At 41.5% G+C, this 15,717-nt stretch overlaps 1 protein-coding gene across 1 annotated transcript in view; it reads right to left on the minus strand.

Moving 5' to 3' along the window:
• CIMIP1 (ciliary microtubule inner protein 1) overlaps positions 1-15,717 on the minus strand; it is an 80,521-nt gene that overhangs the window by 37,586 nt on the left and 27,218 nt on the right. The window contains exon 4 of the mRNA XM_070744561.1: positions 3,584-3,748. Coding sequence (XP_070600662.1) covers positions 3,593-3,748 — 156 coding nt within the window. The 3' untranslated portion in view covers positions 3,584-3,592. The remainder of the gene's footprint in view (positions 1-3,583; positions 3,749-15,717) is intronic.

The raw sequence follows: 15,717 nt of genomic DNA on the forward strand, positions 1-15,717 counted from the left end.
CACTTTAGAGTCATCGGTAAATAGGCAAACCTTCCCTACCAAACCTTCCCCTATGTCACTCACAAACATATTAAAAAGAATAGGAAAGGCATCCAAAAACTTACATAGAAAAGCACTTTATTCGTAATTCTGTGAAATGTTGTTTTTTTTGTTTCTCACTTAAAAAGTTATTTTATGTAATTTTGAAAACCTTTTTACAAGCAACATTTAACCTCAGGAATGTGGGGAGGCGGGGGTAGGGCTGGTCAAAGTTTTAGCACAGAAATCTCTGTTGCAGCTCATGGTAAGTGAGCTATCTTATTCCGTCTGAGGAATTCACTCTACAAAAGAACTCTTTTGGTAATGATCAACTCCTGGTGACTTTGTGGACACATTCTTGGAGCAATGGGGAAGCGGTGGTGCCACTGACTCCCTCTGGGCTCTTTTTCAATTTCTTAGCTGAGCACACAAATTTTCTTCTCTTTGAATAACCTAATATACTCAGCTTTTGAGATTGGCATGCCCAGCCAACACTATCTTCATTTACCTAAGTTTTAAAGACTTCGTTTTATTGACTTACGCCAGGTCTCACTTTGATAACTGCTGAGTGCTACCTGAGTTATCTCTGTCACTGATTGAGATCACCAATTTTAGAGAACAGGCATTTGACCCTCTTGTTTGCTGAATGTTGATATATTGCATTTAAATTCTGTGGTTGGTTCTATGTTTTGGGGAATCTTTGATCAAGTTGCTCTTGTTGGCCCCCTCTTTCTAACTTCTATTAATGGCTGTCCATTTTCTTTCTTTTTACACAGTTCATGCGCATATTAAATGGCAAAAACTAACTAATTTTATCCGATCTCAAGGAATTGAGCAAAGCTGAATTGAATTAGCTTTCAAAAAATCACCAGCAAAATCAGAGCTGGTCCTATTAAAGACTAGACGGGTTCATACAACATGCTTAGCTGACTCAATGATTGCATTCACATTATCTCTTAAGCTTGCTAAATATTAACCTGGGTTAGAATTTTTGTGGCTCTCCATACTCTGCAAACCAATATGGTTGTGATTCAATTTATTTAAGTGGATTAATACAAAGTAAGGTTAAACAGGTTTTATGAACACAGCCATGAACAAGAACAGAAACTACACGTTTGATGCACGAAATATAAATTGTCTATGAAATGATTAATACACATGTTAATTTTCTGTATCTTTTTATCCCTTTCCCCACCATCCTCTCTCTTAAAAGGTTTGTGAAGCTCTATTTATTGGATAAACCACAATTGACTGAGCTCACACAATCTAGACTTAAACCACCATTTGTAGATCAGTGTTTCCCAACCTTGGCAACTTGAAGATATTTGGACTTCAACTCCCAGAATTCCCCAGCCAGCGAATGCTGGCTGGAGAATTCTGGAAATTGAAGTCCAGATATATTCAATTTGCCAAGGTTGGGAAACACTGTTGTAGATAATACTGTATGACAAAAAGCAGCAAACCATGTTACATTTTAAAATAGAAGTAGACAACTTTTCGATGGCCGCTCTAAGCATTTTTGAAAATGCCAAGACCTCATTAGTAGCAGTAGTCGGATTCAACTGGTTTGGGCTAGTTCGGGCAAATCAGTAGTTAAATTGCTGGCTGCCTTTGCCCCTCCACACCCTTTCCAGGAGTCCCCGCAAGCTTCCTTTTGGCTTCCATATAAGTTCAGGCAAGCCTCCTAGGCCCAAAACTGGGTGTAGGGGAATGTGACACAGTTTCCCTGTGATCTTTTTTCGCTCCCAGGATACTGCAGAGAGGCCTACTAGGGCCAAAATGGGGCATAGGGAGTGCAACGTACCCCCCCATAGCCCATTTTTGCTCCCAGGAGGCTGCAGGGAGGCTTACTAGCCCAAACTGGGGCATGGGTGTGTGTGGTGTGTACAGGAGGGTGAGTGCTGCCTGCCACACCCCCTAGCTATGCCCACCATGGCCACGCCCACCTACCTGGTCATTAGGGCAGAGAACCAGTTGTTAACTTATTTGAATCCCACCAGGAAGATTGCAGTAAAGTTGATGGAACTATATAACATCCATGAAAAGTCTAGGATTTTTCCTTTTTTGGAGTAGAAACATAGAAACATAGAAGACTGACGGCAGAAAAAAACCACATGGTCCATCTAGTCTGCCCTTATACTATTTCCTGTATTTTATCTTAGGATGGATATATGCTTATCCCAGGCATGTTTAAATTCAGTTACTGTGGATTTACCAACCACGTCTGCTGGAAGTTTGTTCCAAGGATCTACTACTCTTTCAGTGAAATAATATTTCCTCACATTGCTTTTGATCTTTCCCCCAACTAACTTCAGATTGTGTCCCCTTGTTCTTGTGTTCACTTTCCTATTAAAAACACTTCCCTCCTGAACCTTATTTAACCCTTTAACATAGTTAAATGTTTCGATCATGTCCCCCCTTTTCCTTCTGTCCTCCAGACTATACGGATTGAGTTCATTAAGTCTTTCCTGATACGTTTTATGCTTAAGACCTTCCACCATTCTTGTAGCCCGTCTTTGAACCCGTTCAATTTTGTCAATATCTTTTTGTAGATGAGGTCTCCAGAACTGAACACAGTATTCCAAATGTGGTCTCACCAGCGCTCTATATAAGGGGATCACAATCTCCCTCTTCCTGCTTGTTATACCTCTAGCTATGCAGCCAAGCATCCTACTTGCTTTTCCTACTGCCCGACCACACTGCTCACCCATTTTGAGACTGTCAGAAATCACTACCCCTAAATCCTTTTTTTTTGAGTAGATGTTCATTTTTTTAAACTACATTAATTTGATTTGGCTCTTGTAGCACTAGTTTGACGTGCATCCAATGAAGGGCCGCCCTTACATTTCCCTACCGGATCGGTCCCGGAGGCTGGCACAGGAGTGAGCATGTGCAGCGGTAGGAATTTGCATGAGAATTTGCTTCTGCCCATGTGCAGAAGCAAAAAAATCAGTGAAAATTACCAAAATCTCACGCGAGAACATTCGCACATGCAAGATTTTGGTGATTTCTTTTGCTTCCACACATGCACAGAAACAAAGAAACCCCCAAAATTGCCAATTTTCACCAATTTCTTTGGTGTAAATTAATGCGCGGGGGTGTGGCGGGGGCACATAAATGTGCACATATCTCCATTTCCGGTAACAAATCAGCGATCCCAGGTGTACCGGGGGCAACCCAATACTCTGTGCATCCTACCTCGAAATGGCAGGAGGCATGTCAATTATACCTAAAGTGAATTTGGGGTGGGGGCAATTTTGAAGGTCATATGGACCTCAATGAGCATCCCAAGCAATATTTCCTTTGCTCCATTCTGCTAAAAAATCCCCAAATTGTTATAAAGGAAAAGAATAAAATAGTAAGGTAGCATAACAAATTGCACAGAACTGGTGTTTAATACTGCTGTTACTAGGCTACGCTTCCTGTACCGTAATTCATTTGAATCCAAAGCTTTGCAACGGTGACACAGAAACAGGTTACTAATAAGCAAGGCGACTCCTTAATAGAAATGGCTGAAAGATGCTTAGGGAAGGAAAGGGAAAGAAACCAAAGTCGGCCTACATACTGGTTGAAATCAGTCGGTTGGTTCGTTTGGCCATTTCAAGTCCTTGTAAAAGGCACCTTTAGAGCTTCTGATCTGATAATAACGCTCTAGTTCCAAGCCTGGAACTGAAGACCTCCATCCGATAAAACCTTGGGTTGTTTGCGGAACAGGCGGAGATGGACCGATCTGGAAGTGAGGAGCACTTGTTTTATTTATGGATCCAGGCTCTTGCAACCTGTTTTTTTCCCTATACAGTAATCCCTCTCTACTTCACTTTTCACCTTTTGCGGATTCGCTATTTCACGGGTTTTCAAAGGGGGCTTAAATCCATTAAAAGTTTTAAATCCATTAAAAATTCGTAAAATTCTTCTACAGGACTACTGTAACTCTATTAAAGAAACTGGTAGGATATCACATGTAGTTCCAGCTGAGAAACATTATAGAATGACTGTTTAATGCAGGGGTCCCCAAACTTTTTACACAGGGGGCCAGTTCATTGTCCCTCGAACTGTTGTAGGGCCGGACTATATAAAAAAAACTATGAACAAATCCCTATGCACACTGCACATACCTTATTTTAAAGTAAAAAACAAAATGGGAACATACTATTTAGAGGGGGGGGGGAAGAAATCTGAAATTCATATATGTTTATGTTTTGTTTTTAATTTTCTTTTGTTAACATCTGATTGGCTATGCAAGGTTTTCTTGGCTTATAGAAAAATGTATAAAGAAAGAAGGAAGCACTTTGGCATAATGGTTAATAAGTTAGAAATATAATTGGTGTTGTACGTTTTGAAGGATCATTAAGGAGAGAATTTAATTAAAAGAAAAGTATGTACCTGTGCTCCTGTCACTCACCCATGGGCCGGATAAATGGTCTCAGCGGGCCACATGCAGCCCGCGGGCCGTAGTTTGGGGACCGCTGGTTTAATGCAAAGGGTGGGCTTTAAAAGTCCAAATACTCCTTAAATACATAAAAAAAATATCTTTCCTCTACTTCACGGAAATTCATTTTTCATGGATGGTGTTGGAACGCAACCCCCTTGAAAAATGAGGGATCACTGTAATGATCAAGCTCGAGACAGCTAACTATCCAAACAAATTAAAAGGAGTAAATGTAATAATTATAATGAAAAATTACCATTGAATCTGGTGCACCCATAGGAGTGATGGCGAACCTTTTTTGGTTCGCGTGCCAAAAGGATGTGTGTGCGTGTGTGTGCTAGCACACATGTATGTGCCTATACCCATTCCCTTCTCCCAATACATGCACACTCCCTCTGTATTGCCCCTGTGCATGGGCACAATTCTCCTGTCCAGACCTCACTGAAGCCTTGCTAGCATTGCAGTAGAGTTGGAAGGGACCCCTTAGGTCATCTAGTCCAACCCTCCGCTAAAGCAGGAGTCCCTACACCATTTCCGACAAGTGGCCGTCCAATTTCCTCTTGAAAGTCTCAATTGTTGAAACTGTCACAGATCTAGTTAAATAATGGCTAAAGCTAAATAAGGATCAATAGAAACAAAGAGGACTGGACTTGGATCTCTTGTGGCAACGCAATGACTAAACCAATGACACATTTAACTCTTCCCTCCAGCTCACCCTGTTCTTCTCCTATATATATTTAGGACTGTATCACTGTAACTTGTTGCTTGTATCCTAATATTTTTATTAATATTGATTGTTTCTTCATTGCTTATTTGACCCCTATGGAAATCATTAAGTGTTGTACCACATGATTCTTGACAAATGTATCTTTTTCTTTTATGTACGCTGAGAGCATATGCACCAAGACAAATTCCTTGTGTGTCCAATCACACTTGGCCAATAAAATTATTCATTCTATTCTATTCTATTCTATTCATATATGGCTACGTGACTGTGGTTGACGATGGTTTTCTCAGAAACCAATGTTTATTTCAGGTTTCCAACAAAAACCGGAGAACAATCCATTTGCTTAACACTTGCAGTGTTCGCTAGTGACTACCATCTTTGCTTAATAATGGCCACAAAAAAGGTTGTAAAAATGGGTCCAGTCACACGTTGACTCCCTCTATGTCCATCACAACTAATGACTGAACTTGTCAGGCACAATTATGATCGTAAATTGAAGACTCTCTGTATTTACTTTTTATGAAGTTTTACATTATATTTTTGCTAGAAGGGTCCATGTTATTGTTGCATGTATTTTGTTAAGAACAAGTTAGTTCAAGGTTAACTCAGCCTTCCATTATTATTATTATTATTATTATTATTATTATTATTATTATTATTATTATTATTAATTGGATTTGTATGCTGCCCCTCTCCGCAGACTCGGGGCGGCTAACAACAGCAGTAAAACAGTACAACAAAATCCAATACTAAAAAACAGTTAAAAACCCATTATATAAAAACCAATCATACATACAAACATACCATACATAAAATTATGAAGGCTTAGGGGGAAAGTGTATCTTAGTTCCCCCATGCCTGGCAGCAGAGGTGGGTTTTAAGCAGCTTACGAAAGGCAAGGAGGGTGGGGGCAATTCTAATCTCTGGGGAGAGTTGGTTCCAGAGGGTCGGGGCCGCCACAGAGAAGGCTCTTCCTCTGGGTCCCGCCAAGCGACATTGTTTGGTTGACGGGACCCGGAGAAGACCTATCTACTTCCATCCTTCTGAGGTGGGTAAAATGAGGACCCAGATTGTTGGGGGCAAAAGGCTGATTCTGTAAACCGCATAGAGAGGGGTATAAAAGCACTATGAAGAGGTATATAAGCCTAAATGCTATTGCTACTGCTAATTACAAAAGGCCCACTTTTGATTACGATTATTTTATTTTGCATTTGTTCAAGACTTCTATCGAGTTATCTTGACAGGACTGGTTGTTTCAACCCCTTGCTGGTTGAAAAGTTTCCAGTAATAAAATATTAAAAGATTCAACGCTGTAGCTTTGGGAACTCAGGACCACATCGCACCCTGGGAATCAAAGATGTGGAGGTTGGAATGTTAAAAAAGGTTGTGGGCTGTATTTTTAACCATATTGATTATGGTCAGTTTACCAAGCATTGCTCTTTGGCATATTTATTTATTCATATGTATTTTTTGTTTTGCTTGCATGTTAGAAATAATTGATTTTTCAATAAAGGTCTAAGTGAGTTTTATAAATCTTGGTTGTCAGCATCCAAGACCACATTTAATTAAGTAGGTCAGCAGCATTTTGTCAGGCCCACAGAAATATATAGCTAAAAATCCCTCTGTAGGTGCTCTTGGGTCTCTGCTTGAATCTATTTCCTTTCCTCCAAAAGAAATGGAATGGTGACAGAATATATATTAGGGCTGCCTGCGCATAAAAGGTATTAGGAAGATGCTCTTCAAACCGCTCTGCCACTCTTTCCTTGACTTCTGCATGAACCTGGAAGGGGGTGGGATGCTGTCCTGGGTAACATGATTCTTAAAACAACAGCAATTTTTCATTAGAGGGAAAACAAAATGCATATTATTTACCCCCCCCCCCCATGACATATTCTGCAAAAGTATAAAATAGCGCCAGAAGTTTTCCCTTAATAGGCAAATGAAATCTTGATTAGGCTTGATGGCAAGCCGAATCTGAAAAGAATTCGTATCACATTTCAGACATGAACGCCCTCGAAAATGTCCAACCCAAAAAGCCCTTCACTCCTCCACTCAAAACAGAATATCCTACGAAACTAGACTTACAATCCTGGGTCTAGAAAGCTTAGAACTATGACGCTTTAAACACGATCTAAGTATTGCCCACAAGATCATATGCTGCCACGTCCTGCCTATCAATGACTACTTCAGCTTCAACGGCAACAACACAAGTGCACGCAACAGATACAAACTTAATATTAACCGCTCCAAACTTGACTGTAAAAAATATGACTTTAGCAACCAAGTTGTCGAAGTGTGGAACTTATTACCGGACTCCGTAGTGTCAACCAGTGTTCTCTCTAAATTTTTTTTGGGGTGGGCGGAAAAGTATAGTGTCTGAGCGGCAGTCCCTTTGGGACTGGGCGACACAGAAATAATAAAATTTCCCTCTCGGCTTCTGGGCAGGTTTGGAAAACTCTGAGTTGATGATGATTTTTAAGTGAGCGATTGCTCACCTGCTCAGCTTAGAGGGAACTATGGTGTCAACCCCTAACCCCCAACATTTTTCCCTTAGACTATCCACGATTGACCTCTCCAGGTTCCTAAGGGGTCAGTAACGGGCGTGCATAAGTGCACTAGTGTGCCTTCCATCCCCTGTCCAATTGTCTCTCCTATATCTCCTATATCTTTTCTTTCATTCATATATCTTTTCCTCCATTCTTCATTGACATATTTTCTTCTTATATCTTTTCTTCTATCCTTTCCTTGATATATATTAGTACATGTTTACTCTCTTCAGTGTGTATTGGATGAAATAAATAAATAAAAAAGATGATGAAAACACAGGATGAAGGGACAGTATATGTCCGTGATGGCGAACCTATGGCACGTGTGCCACAGGTGGCACGCGGAGCCGTATCTGTTGACACGTGAGTCATTGCCCTATCTCAGCTCCAGTGTGCATGTGCACGCCAGCCAGCTGATTTTCAGCTCACACGGAGGCTCCAGGGGATGGGGGAGAACACTTTCATCATCCCCAGGCTCCAGGGAAGCCTCTAGATCCTGGGGAGGGCAAAAAACGGGCCTTGCATGGGAGAGGGGCAGGGCAGCCCGAGGGGGGGGGGGTTCATGAACGCATGCGCAGTGTGGTGGTGGTTAAGGCAGAGGTCTTCAAACTTGGCAACTTTAAGACAGTTTAATGAAAAGAAGGACCAGGGAAGAGTGTTTCAATATCTCAGGGATTGCCACAAAGAAGAGGGAGTCAATCTATTCACCAAAATACCTGAGGGTAGGACAAGAAACAATGGGTGGAAACTAATCAAGGAGAGAAGCAACTTAGAACTATGGAGAAATTCCTGACAGAATAATTAATCCGTGGAACAGCTTGCCTCCAGAAGTTGTCAATGTTCCAACACTGGAAGTTTTAAAGAAGATGTTAGATAACCATCTGTCTGAAGTAGTGTAGGGTTTCCTGCCTAAGCAGGGGGTTGGACTAAAAGACCCTTCCAACTCGTTGTTGCTGTTGCTGCTGCTATTGTTGTTGTTGTTGCTGTTGTTGTTGTTGTTGTTATTATTATTATTATTATTATTATTTTATTCACAAAACCAGTAATACACAGCAAATGAGATTGATATGCTGGCTTTTGTATCACAATATCACAACTCGAACACTTCCCAAGCATCTATTATTATTATTATTATTATTATTATTATTATTATTATTATTATTATTATCATCATCATCATCGTTATCGTTGCTATCGTTGCTATTGTTGTTGTTGTTGTTGTTGTTATTATTATTATTATTATTATTATTATTATTATTATCTCCAACGGTCCCTTCCAATTATGTTATTCTGAATCTTCAAGACTTCCTTCTGCGTAGATATCAATAAGACAGCAGTCATATGGCACTAGGATGCTATCGCAGAACATCAGAAGTCGAGAGAAAATGCTCCAGCAGGTAAAGAAGAAATTTAATATGAAATTCCCTTTGATGCCTCCTTCTCAAGTTCTAGGACCGGCTATTCAGACCAAGAAATATCAACATTGGGGAGGATCCCTCAGGGTCTTGCTGCTGGCAGGGGGAAGGGTTGTGGATCTGAAAGAGAGCTAAGCATACCAACCTTTTACCATGCCCCCGGTGTGGGGAGGAATGTAGGTCATGTATTGCAGCAAGCTGAATTAATTCCTGAGCAGTGGGAGAGAATTAAAAATAATAATGGCAGGGAAGGCAAGGCACATTATTCCACCTTCAATTTCATCCTGCCAATCAAATAACCAGGGAGTACTGAATTTATCAGAAAGCTCTGAAAAGGCAGTCGGACTGCTTTGTAAAACTAAGGCTGAATATCCAGTGTCAACCTTGTTCGTGCTGAAATGCTAAGGGCTCCTAAATATCCTTAAACTCAACATGTTCTCCTCTGACTTTCCCCATATTTGTGTTCCTCTCAGTCCAGTTGTGCCTTATTTCAAGTTCCCCCCAGTGTGGGAAGTCAAACACATCTGGAAACCATTGTTGTTTTATCATATGAATAAAGAACAGGTTCAGGAACAGGCAGAGTTTACCCAGATGACTCCAAGTTAGGAGCTAACTGCTAGAGAGAGCCACCACAATTACAGACAATAGTTTGAAAAAAGTAAGTTTCTGCTTTTAGGCTATAAAAACAAAACACACAGGGACAGTATACAGTATGTAGTACATTGCTCAACAATAGTAACTGTGAGAGGGATCTTGGAGTCCTAGTGGACAACCGTTTAAATAGGAGCCAGCTGTGTGCAGCAGCTTCCAAAAAAGCCAACACAGTTCTAGGCTGCATTAACAGAGGGATAGAATCAAGATCACGTGAAGTGTTAATACCACTTTATAAGGCCTTCGTAAGGTCACACTTGGAATCCTGAATTCAGTTTTGGTTGCCACGATGCAAAAAAGGATGTTGAGACTCTAGAAAAAGTGCAGAGAAGAGCGACAAAGATGATTAGGGGGCTAAAGCATATGAGGAATAGTTGCAGGAACTGGGCATGGCTAGTTTAATGAAAAGAAGGACCAGGGGAGGCATGATAGCAGTGTTCCAATATCTCAGGGGTTGCCACTAAGAAGAAGGAGTCAACCTATTCTCCAAAGCACCTGAGGGTAGAACAAGAAACAATGGGTGGAAGTTGAACAAGGAGAAATCAAATTAGAACTAAGGAAAAATTTCCTGACAGTCAGAACAATTAATCAGTGGAACAGCTTGCCTCCAGAAGTAGGGAATAGTCCAACAATGGAAGTTTTTAAGGAGATATTGGATAACCATCTGTCTGAAGTAATGTAGGGTTTCCTGCCTAAGCAGGGGGTTGGACTAGAAGACCTCCAATGTCCCTTCCAATTCTGTTGTTATTGTTATTATAATAGTTATTATAATAGTTTCTTCGGAGAGGGGCGGCATACAAATCTAATAAATTGAATTGAAATTGAATTGAGTTTTACATTCTATATAAACCATTTGGCGTAATCTTGACTATCCTTCATTCTCCTTGCTGTGAGAAGCAAAAGGACATCCTCGAACTGTGGACTGGTAAAAGCCACCTGGGAACTGTGCACTTAGATCACTAACTGGTATCCATCATCTTGTTTACCAGTTATATTCAAGTGATGACTCACAACTGACCTATACAGTGAGCATTTAAGCTCAACAGCAACAATGGAAGTCAGTAGAGGCAAGAAAAATATAATGTTCTCTTCAACTCCCAACAGATGTGACATGAAAGGCAATGGGAGCATTATTCCCACAAGTAAGCTTCCTTCCCATAGAATGCTTAACTCAGTCAGCTGCTCATTTAAATTAGGAGATTGTTGAGAACAAATCCATGAATCTTGGTGAAAGCAAAGATGCTTAACTCATTCTTTGCATCAGTCTTTACACAATAAATACCTGCGGGACCGCCTTCTGCTGTATGAGTCCCAGCAACCAGTTAGGTCCCACAGAGTTGGCCTTCTCCAGGTCCCGTCAACTGGACAATGCCGCTTGGCGGGACCTAGGGGAAGGGCCTTCTCTGTGTGGGCCCTGGTCCTCTGGAATCAACTCTCCCCAGAGATTCACACTGCCCCCACTCTCCTCGCCTTCCATAAAAGCTTAAAGACCTATCTGTGCTAACATGCACAGGTGTGACCCCACCCCACTTTTGGCACGTGACCCAAAATGGGTTTGCCACCACTGTTCTAGCAGATTGACTAATTACAATTAAGAGGCTGCAGACATTTTACACCGAGGGTGTTGAACCTTGGCAACTTTAAGGCTTGTGGACCTCAACACCCAGAAGTCCGAAGTCAGATCCAAAAATGCAAGAGAATTCCTTGGCACTCTGACAAAACAGCCATTAGCAGACAAGCTGAGATAAGCTTCACCTGCAGCCTGTTGAAAAAAAAAAAGGAATTGACCAAAGGTCAGAGAAAGGGGCAAACAGCTCTAAGCAGCCCCTTCCTCAACGCGTGACTATTAATTAACCACCCGCTCAATAGGAAGCAGCATCAGACAAACAGCAGCAATCAAGGAAGAAACAATACCCCATTCACACAGGAATAAATGAAGAAACAATGCCCCATTCAGAGAGCAATCAATGAAGGAACAATCTCCCAATCAACAATGGTAGGATAAGTGCCACATCTAAACAGCCGGACAATTACCCTTATCCCGGACATGACAGTTTTTATCTCCTCGCTGTCTGCAAAAAGCGTCTAACATCCTATATTTTGGTATTTCGGCATTTAACTCTGTGAGTTGAGATCTCTCAGGACTTCATGTCCATTTAGAGCAGGTATATCAAACTCAAGGCCTGCAGGATGAACCTGGCCTGTGGGGTGCTTAGATCTTAAAAACAGCAAAGGACCAGCCTGTGGTGCTTCCGCCAGTGAAAATAGAGCTCACAATGGCCACATAGGACCTCCAGAGCTCTGTTTTCACTGGCGGAGGATTGCAGGAGGCCTCTGCAGCCAAAAACGGAGCTCGGGAGGTAGTTTTCATGGGCAGAGCACTCAGACCAACATAGACACCCCAAACATGAGTGGCATTGAGCTAGACACACCTACCGTGATGTGCCCCTCAATGAAATTGAGTTTGGCACCCCCCGACTTAGAAACATAGAAACATAGAAGACTGACGGCAGAAAAAGACCTCATGGTCTATCTAGTCTGCCCTTATACTATTTCCTGCATTTTATCTTAGGGTGGATATATGTTTATCCCAGGCATGTTTAAATTCAGTTACTGTGGATTTACCAGCCACGTCTGCTGCAAGTTTGTCCCATGCATCTACTACTCTTTCAGTAAAATAATATTTTCTGATGTTGCTTCTGATCTTTCCCCCAACTAACCTCAGATTGTGTCCCCTTGTCCCTGTGTTCTCCTATAAAAACACTTCCCTCCTGAATCTTATTTAACCCTTTAACATATTTAAATGTTTTGATCATGTCCCCCCTTTCCCTTCTGTCCTCCAGACTATACAGATTGAGTTCATTAAGTCTTTCCTGATAAGTTTTATGCTTAAGACCTTCCACCATTTTTGTAGCCCGTCTTTGGACCCGTTCAATTTTATCAATATCTTTTTGTAGGTGAGGTCTCCAGAACTGAACACAGTATTCCAAATGTGGTCTCACCAGCGCTCTATGCAGCGGGATCACAATCTCCCTCTTCCTGCTTGTTATACCTCTAGCTATACAGCCAAGCATTCTACTTGCTTTTCCTACCACCTGACCACACTGTTCACCTATTTTGAGACTGACAGAAATCCTTCTCTTCTGAAGTTTTTGCTAACACAGAACTGCCAATACAATACTCAGATTGAGGATTCCTTTCCCCAAAGTGCATTGTTTTACATTTGGAAACATTAAACTGCAGTTTCCATTGCTTTGACCACTTATCTAGTAAAGCTAAATCATTTGCCATATTACAGATGCCTCCAGGAATATCAACCCTATTGCACACTTTAGAGTCATCGGCAAATAGGCAAACCTTCCCTACCAAACCTTCCCCTATGCGCGGAAGCAAAGAAATAAACAAAAATTGGCAAAATCTTGTATGTGAGAGTGTCATCACATGAGATTCGTTTGCTACGCATGCACAGAAGCCAAATCTTGCGCTGATGGGCACGTGTGTGCCGGACGGATGCACGTACACCCACGATCAGGTGAGGTCTCCAGAACTGAACACAGTATTCATAGACTTAGAAGGTCTTGCACACTGTTTCAATTCTAGAGTTGAAATCCCTCCTATTTCTTGCATTATGGGGTCAAATACATTAACAGGCAATAATTTAAATGATTGAATTTGCAAAAAATAAAAGAGTTAATATTTTATCAGATACACTAGCTACAATATGCCCCCCCCAAGTGTAAATTTCTGTTTAAAATTCCATATTTAGATGATCAGGAATCTTGTTGTAAAATTGGTCAATGTTTACTGGGTTGAAATGAGTCTGAAGATCCATTTACAATTCACTTTTTTGGAGCCAGCAAAGATACTTTTAAGATAGGCTAAATAATTTTAAATTAAAAAAAGCCTTCTTACTTCTTTCAAAGAGCTTATACATTAGACGATGGCTTACATGATAGGGATCACAGCTGTCTGTGCATATTATCTAATATGCCTTTCTAGGTTAATCTCTTGAGAAATGTCTAAATTTTATCCTTGCAGCCATGCTTTCTTCTCATGATACAAAAGCACAGACATTATACATTTTGGAATAGGAGATAGATATATTCATAAATTCATATATTCATAAGGGGGGGACATGATTGAAACATTTAAATATTTTAAAGGGTTAAATAAGGTTCAGGAGGGAAGTGTTTTAATAGGAAAGTGAACACAAGAACAAGGGGGCACAATCTGAGGTTAGTTGGGGGAAAGATTAGAAGTAACGTGAGAAAATATTATTTTACTGTAAGAGTAGTAGATGCTTGGAACAAATTTCCAGCAGACGTGGTTGGTAAACCCACAGTAAACCCGAGGATAGAACAAGAAGTAATGGCTGGAAGCTGAACAAGGAGAGAAACAACTTACAACTAAGGAGAAATTTCCTGACAGTAAGAACAATTAATCAGTGGAACAGCTTGCCTCCAGAAGTTGGGAATGCTCCAACACTGGAAGTTTTTAAGGAGATGTTGGATAACCATCTGTCTGAAGTAGTGTAGGGTTTCCTGCGTAAGCAGGGGGTTGGACTAGAAGACCTCCATGATCCCTTCCAACTGTTGTTGTTGTTATCTACTTTCCACAAGTAGCAAAATCTTTCTTCAAACACGTCGGCGCAATCAGTCATAGTGGTATGGAAGCAAGGACCACATATAAGAATGAGGTTTGTTGTTGATGGGTAGGAAACATTAAAGCTCTTCTACAAAACAAAAGTTTATTTCTTTGATGGGGGAGGGCAGGCGGAAATTAATGAGCTCTAAGAACAGAAACAAGGAAGATTATTAATTAAGATGACTTCAGCATGAAGGATAATTAATGCAGCCTAAGGGCCTTGCCCAATTGCTTTGCGAAAGAGCTATCCACCCATCCTTGAATTGGCAGAGACCGATACGGCCATGAAATTGGCTATCCTGATTGCTGATCCTTATCCAGCTTCTGGTGTGTCTAGTCTGACCCACTCCTAATGGAGCTGTCCTGATTTCGCGTGCGGTGCGTGATAAGGGAAACAATTGTTTGCTTTCCTCCAGCTTTGCTGACCCCCTCTTTCTCTTCTGCCCCTCACTTCTTCTGCACTTCATCTGTGCTGTTCCAGCTGAGATGGGGTTCATCGGCCTGCAATATTCTGATCGTCGGTTTTAGGCGTCCTCCTTGTAACATGCTGTTATTAGCCAAGTTGAATGAGTTGAAAAGAAAAACACAGAGATACATGTACCAAAGAGGCCCATGTCATAGGCAGCATTATTATTTATGCCTTGCCTCTCCTATCCTGACAACCATTTCTCATTTGAGCCCTTCAGGATCGGGCGGCATAGCAGTCGAATAAATAAATAATTAAATAAATTTCCTGATTCTTCCAATGTCCCCCCTAGATGCATTGTAAAAGGGAGCATTCAGTCCATCTCAGTGCTGTTTCTGTCCAGTCAACGAAGCAGTGGAAGTGATGTGCCGGTGCCTGGAGGCTGTTGGGGCCTGGATGGGTGTCAACAAACTCAAACTCAACCCAGACAAGACGGAGTGGCTGTGGGTCTTGCCTCCCAAGGACAATTCCATCTGTCCGTCCATTACCCTGGGGGGGGAGAACTACTGAGAGGGTTCGCAACTTGGGCGTCCTCCTCGATCCACAGCTGACATTGGAACATCATCTTTCGGCTGTGGCGAGGAGGGCGTTTGCCCAGGTTCGCCTCGTGCACCAGTTGCGGCCCTATTTGGACAGGGAGTCATTGCTCACAGTCGCTCATGCCCTCATCACCTCGAGGTTCGATTACTGCAATGCTCTCTACATGGGGCTACCTTTGAAAAGTGTTAAACTTCAGATCGTGCAGAACACAGCCATGAGAGCCATCACGGGGCTTCCAAGATTTATCCACGTTTTTTCAACACTCCGTGGCCTGCATTGGC

Source organism: Erythrolamprus reginae, chromosome 3 (assembly GCF_031021105.1).
Source record: "Erythrolamprus reginae isolate rEryReg1 chromosome 3, rEryReg1.hap1, whole genome shotgun sequence".
Lineage (NCBI taxonomy): Eukaryota > Metazoa > Chordata > Lepidosauria > Squamata > Dipsadidae > Erythrolamprus > Erythrolamprus reginae.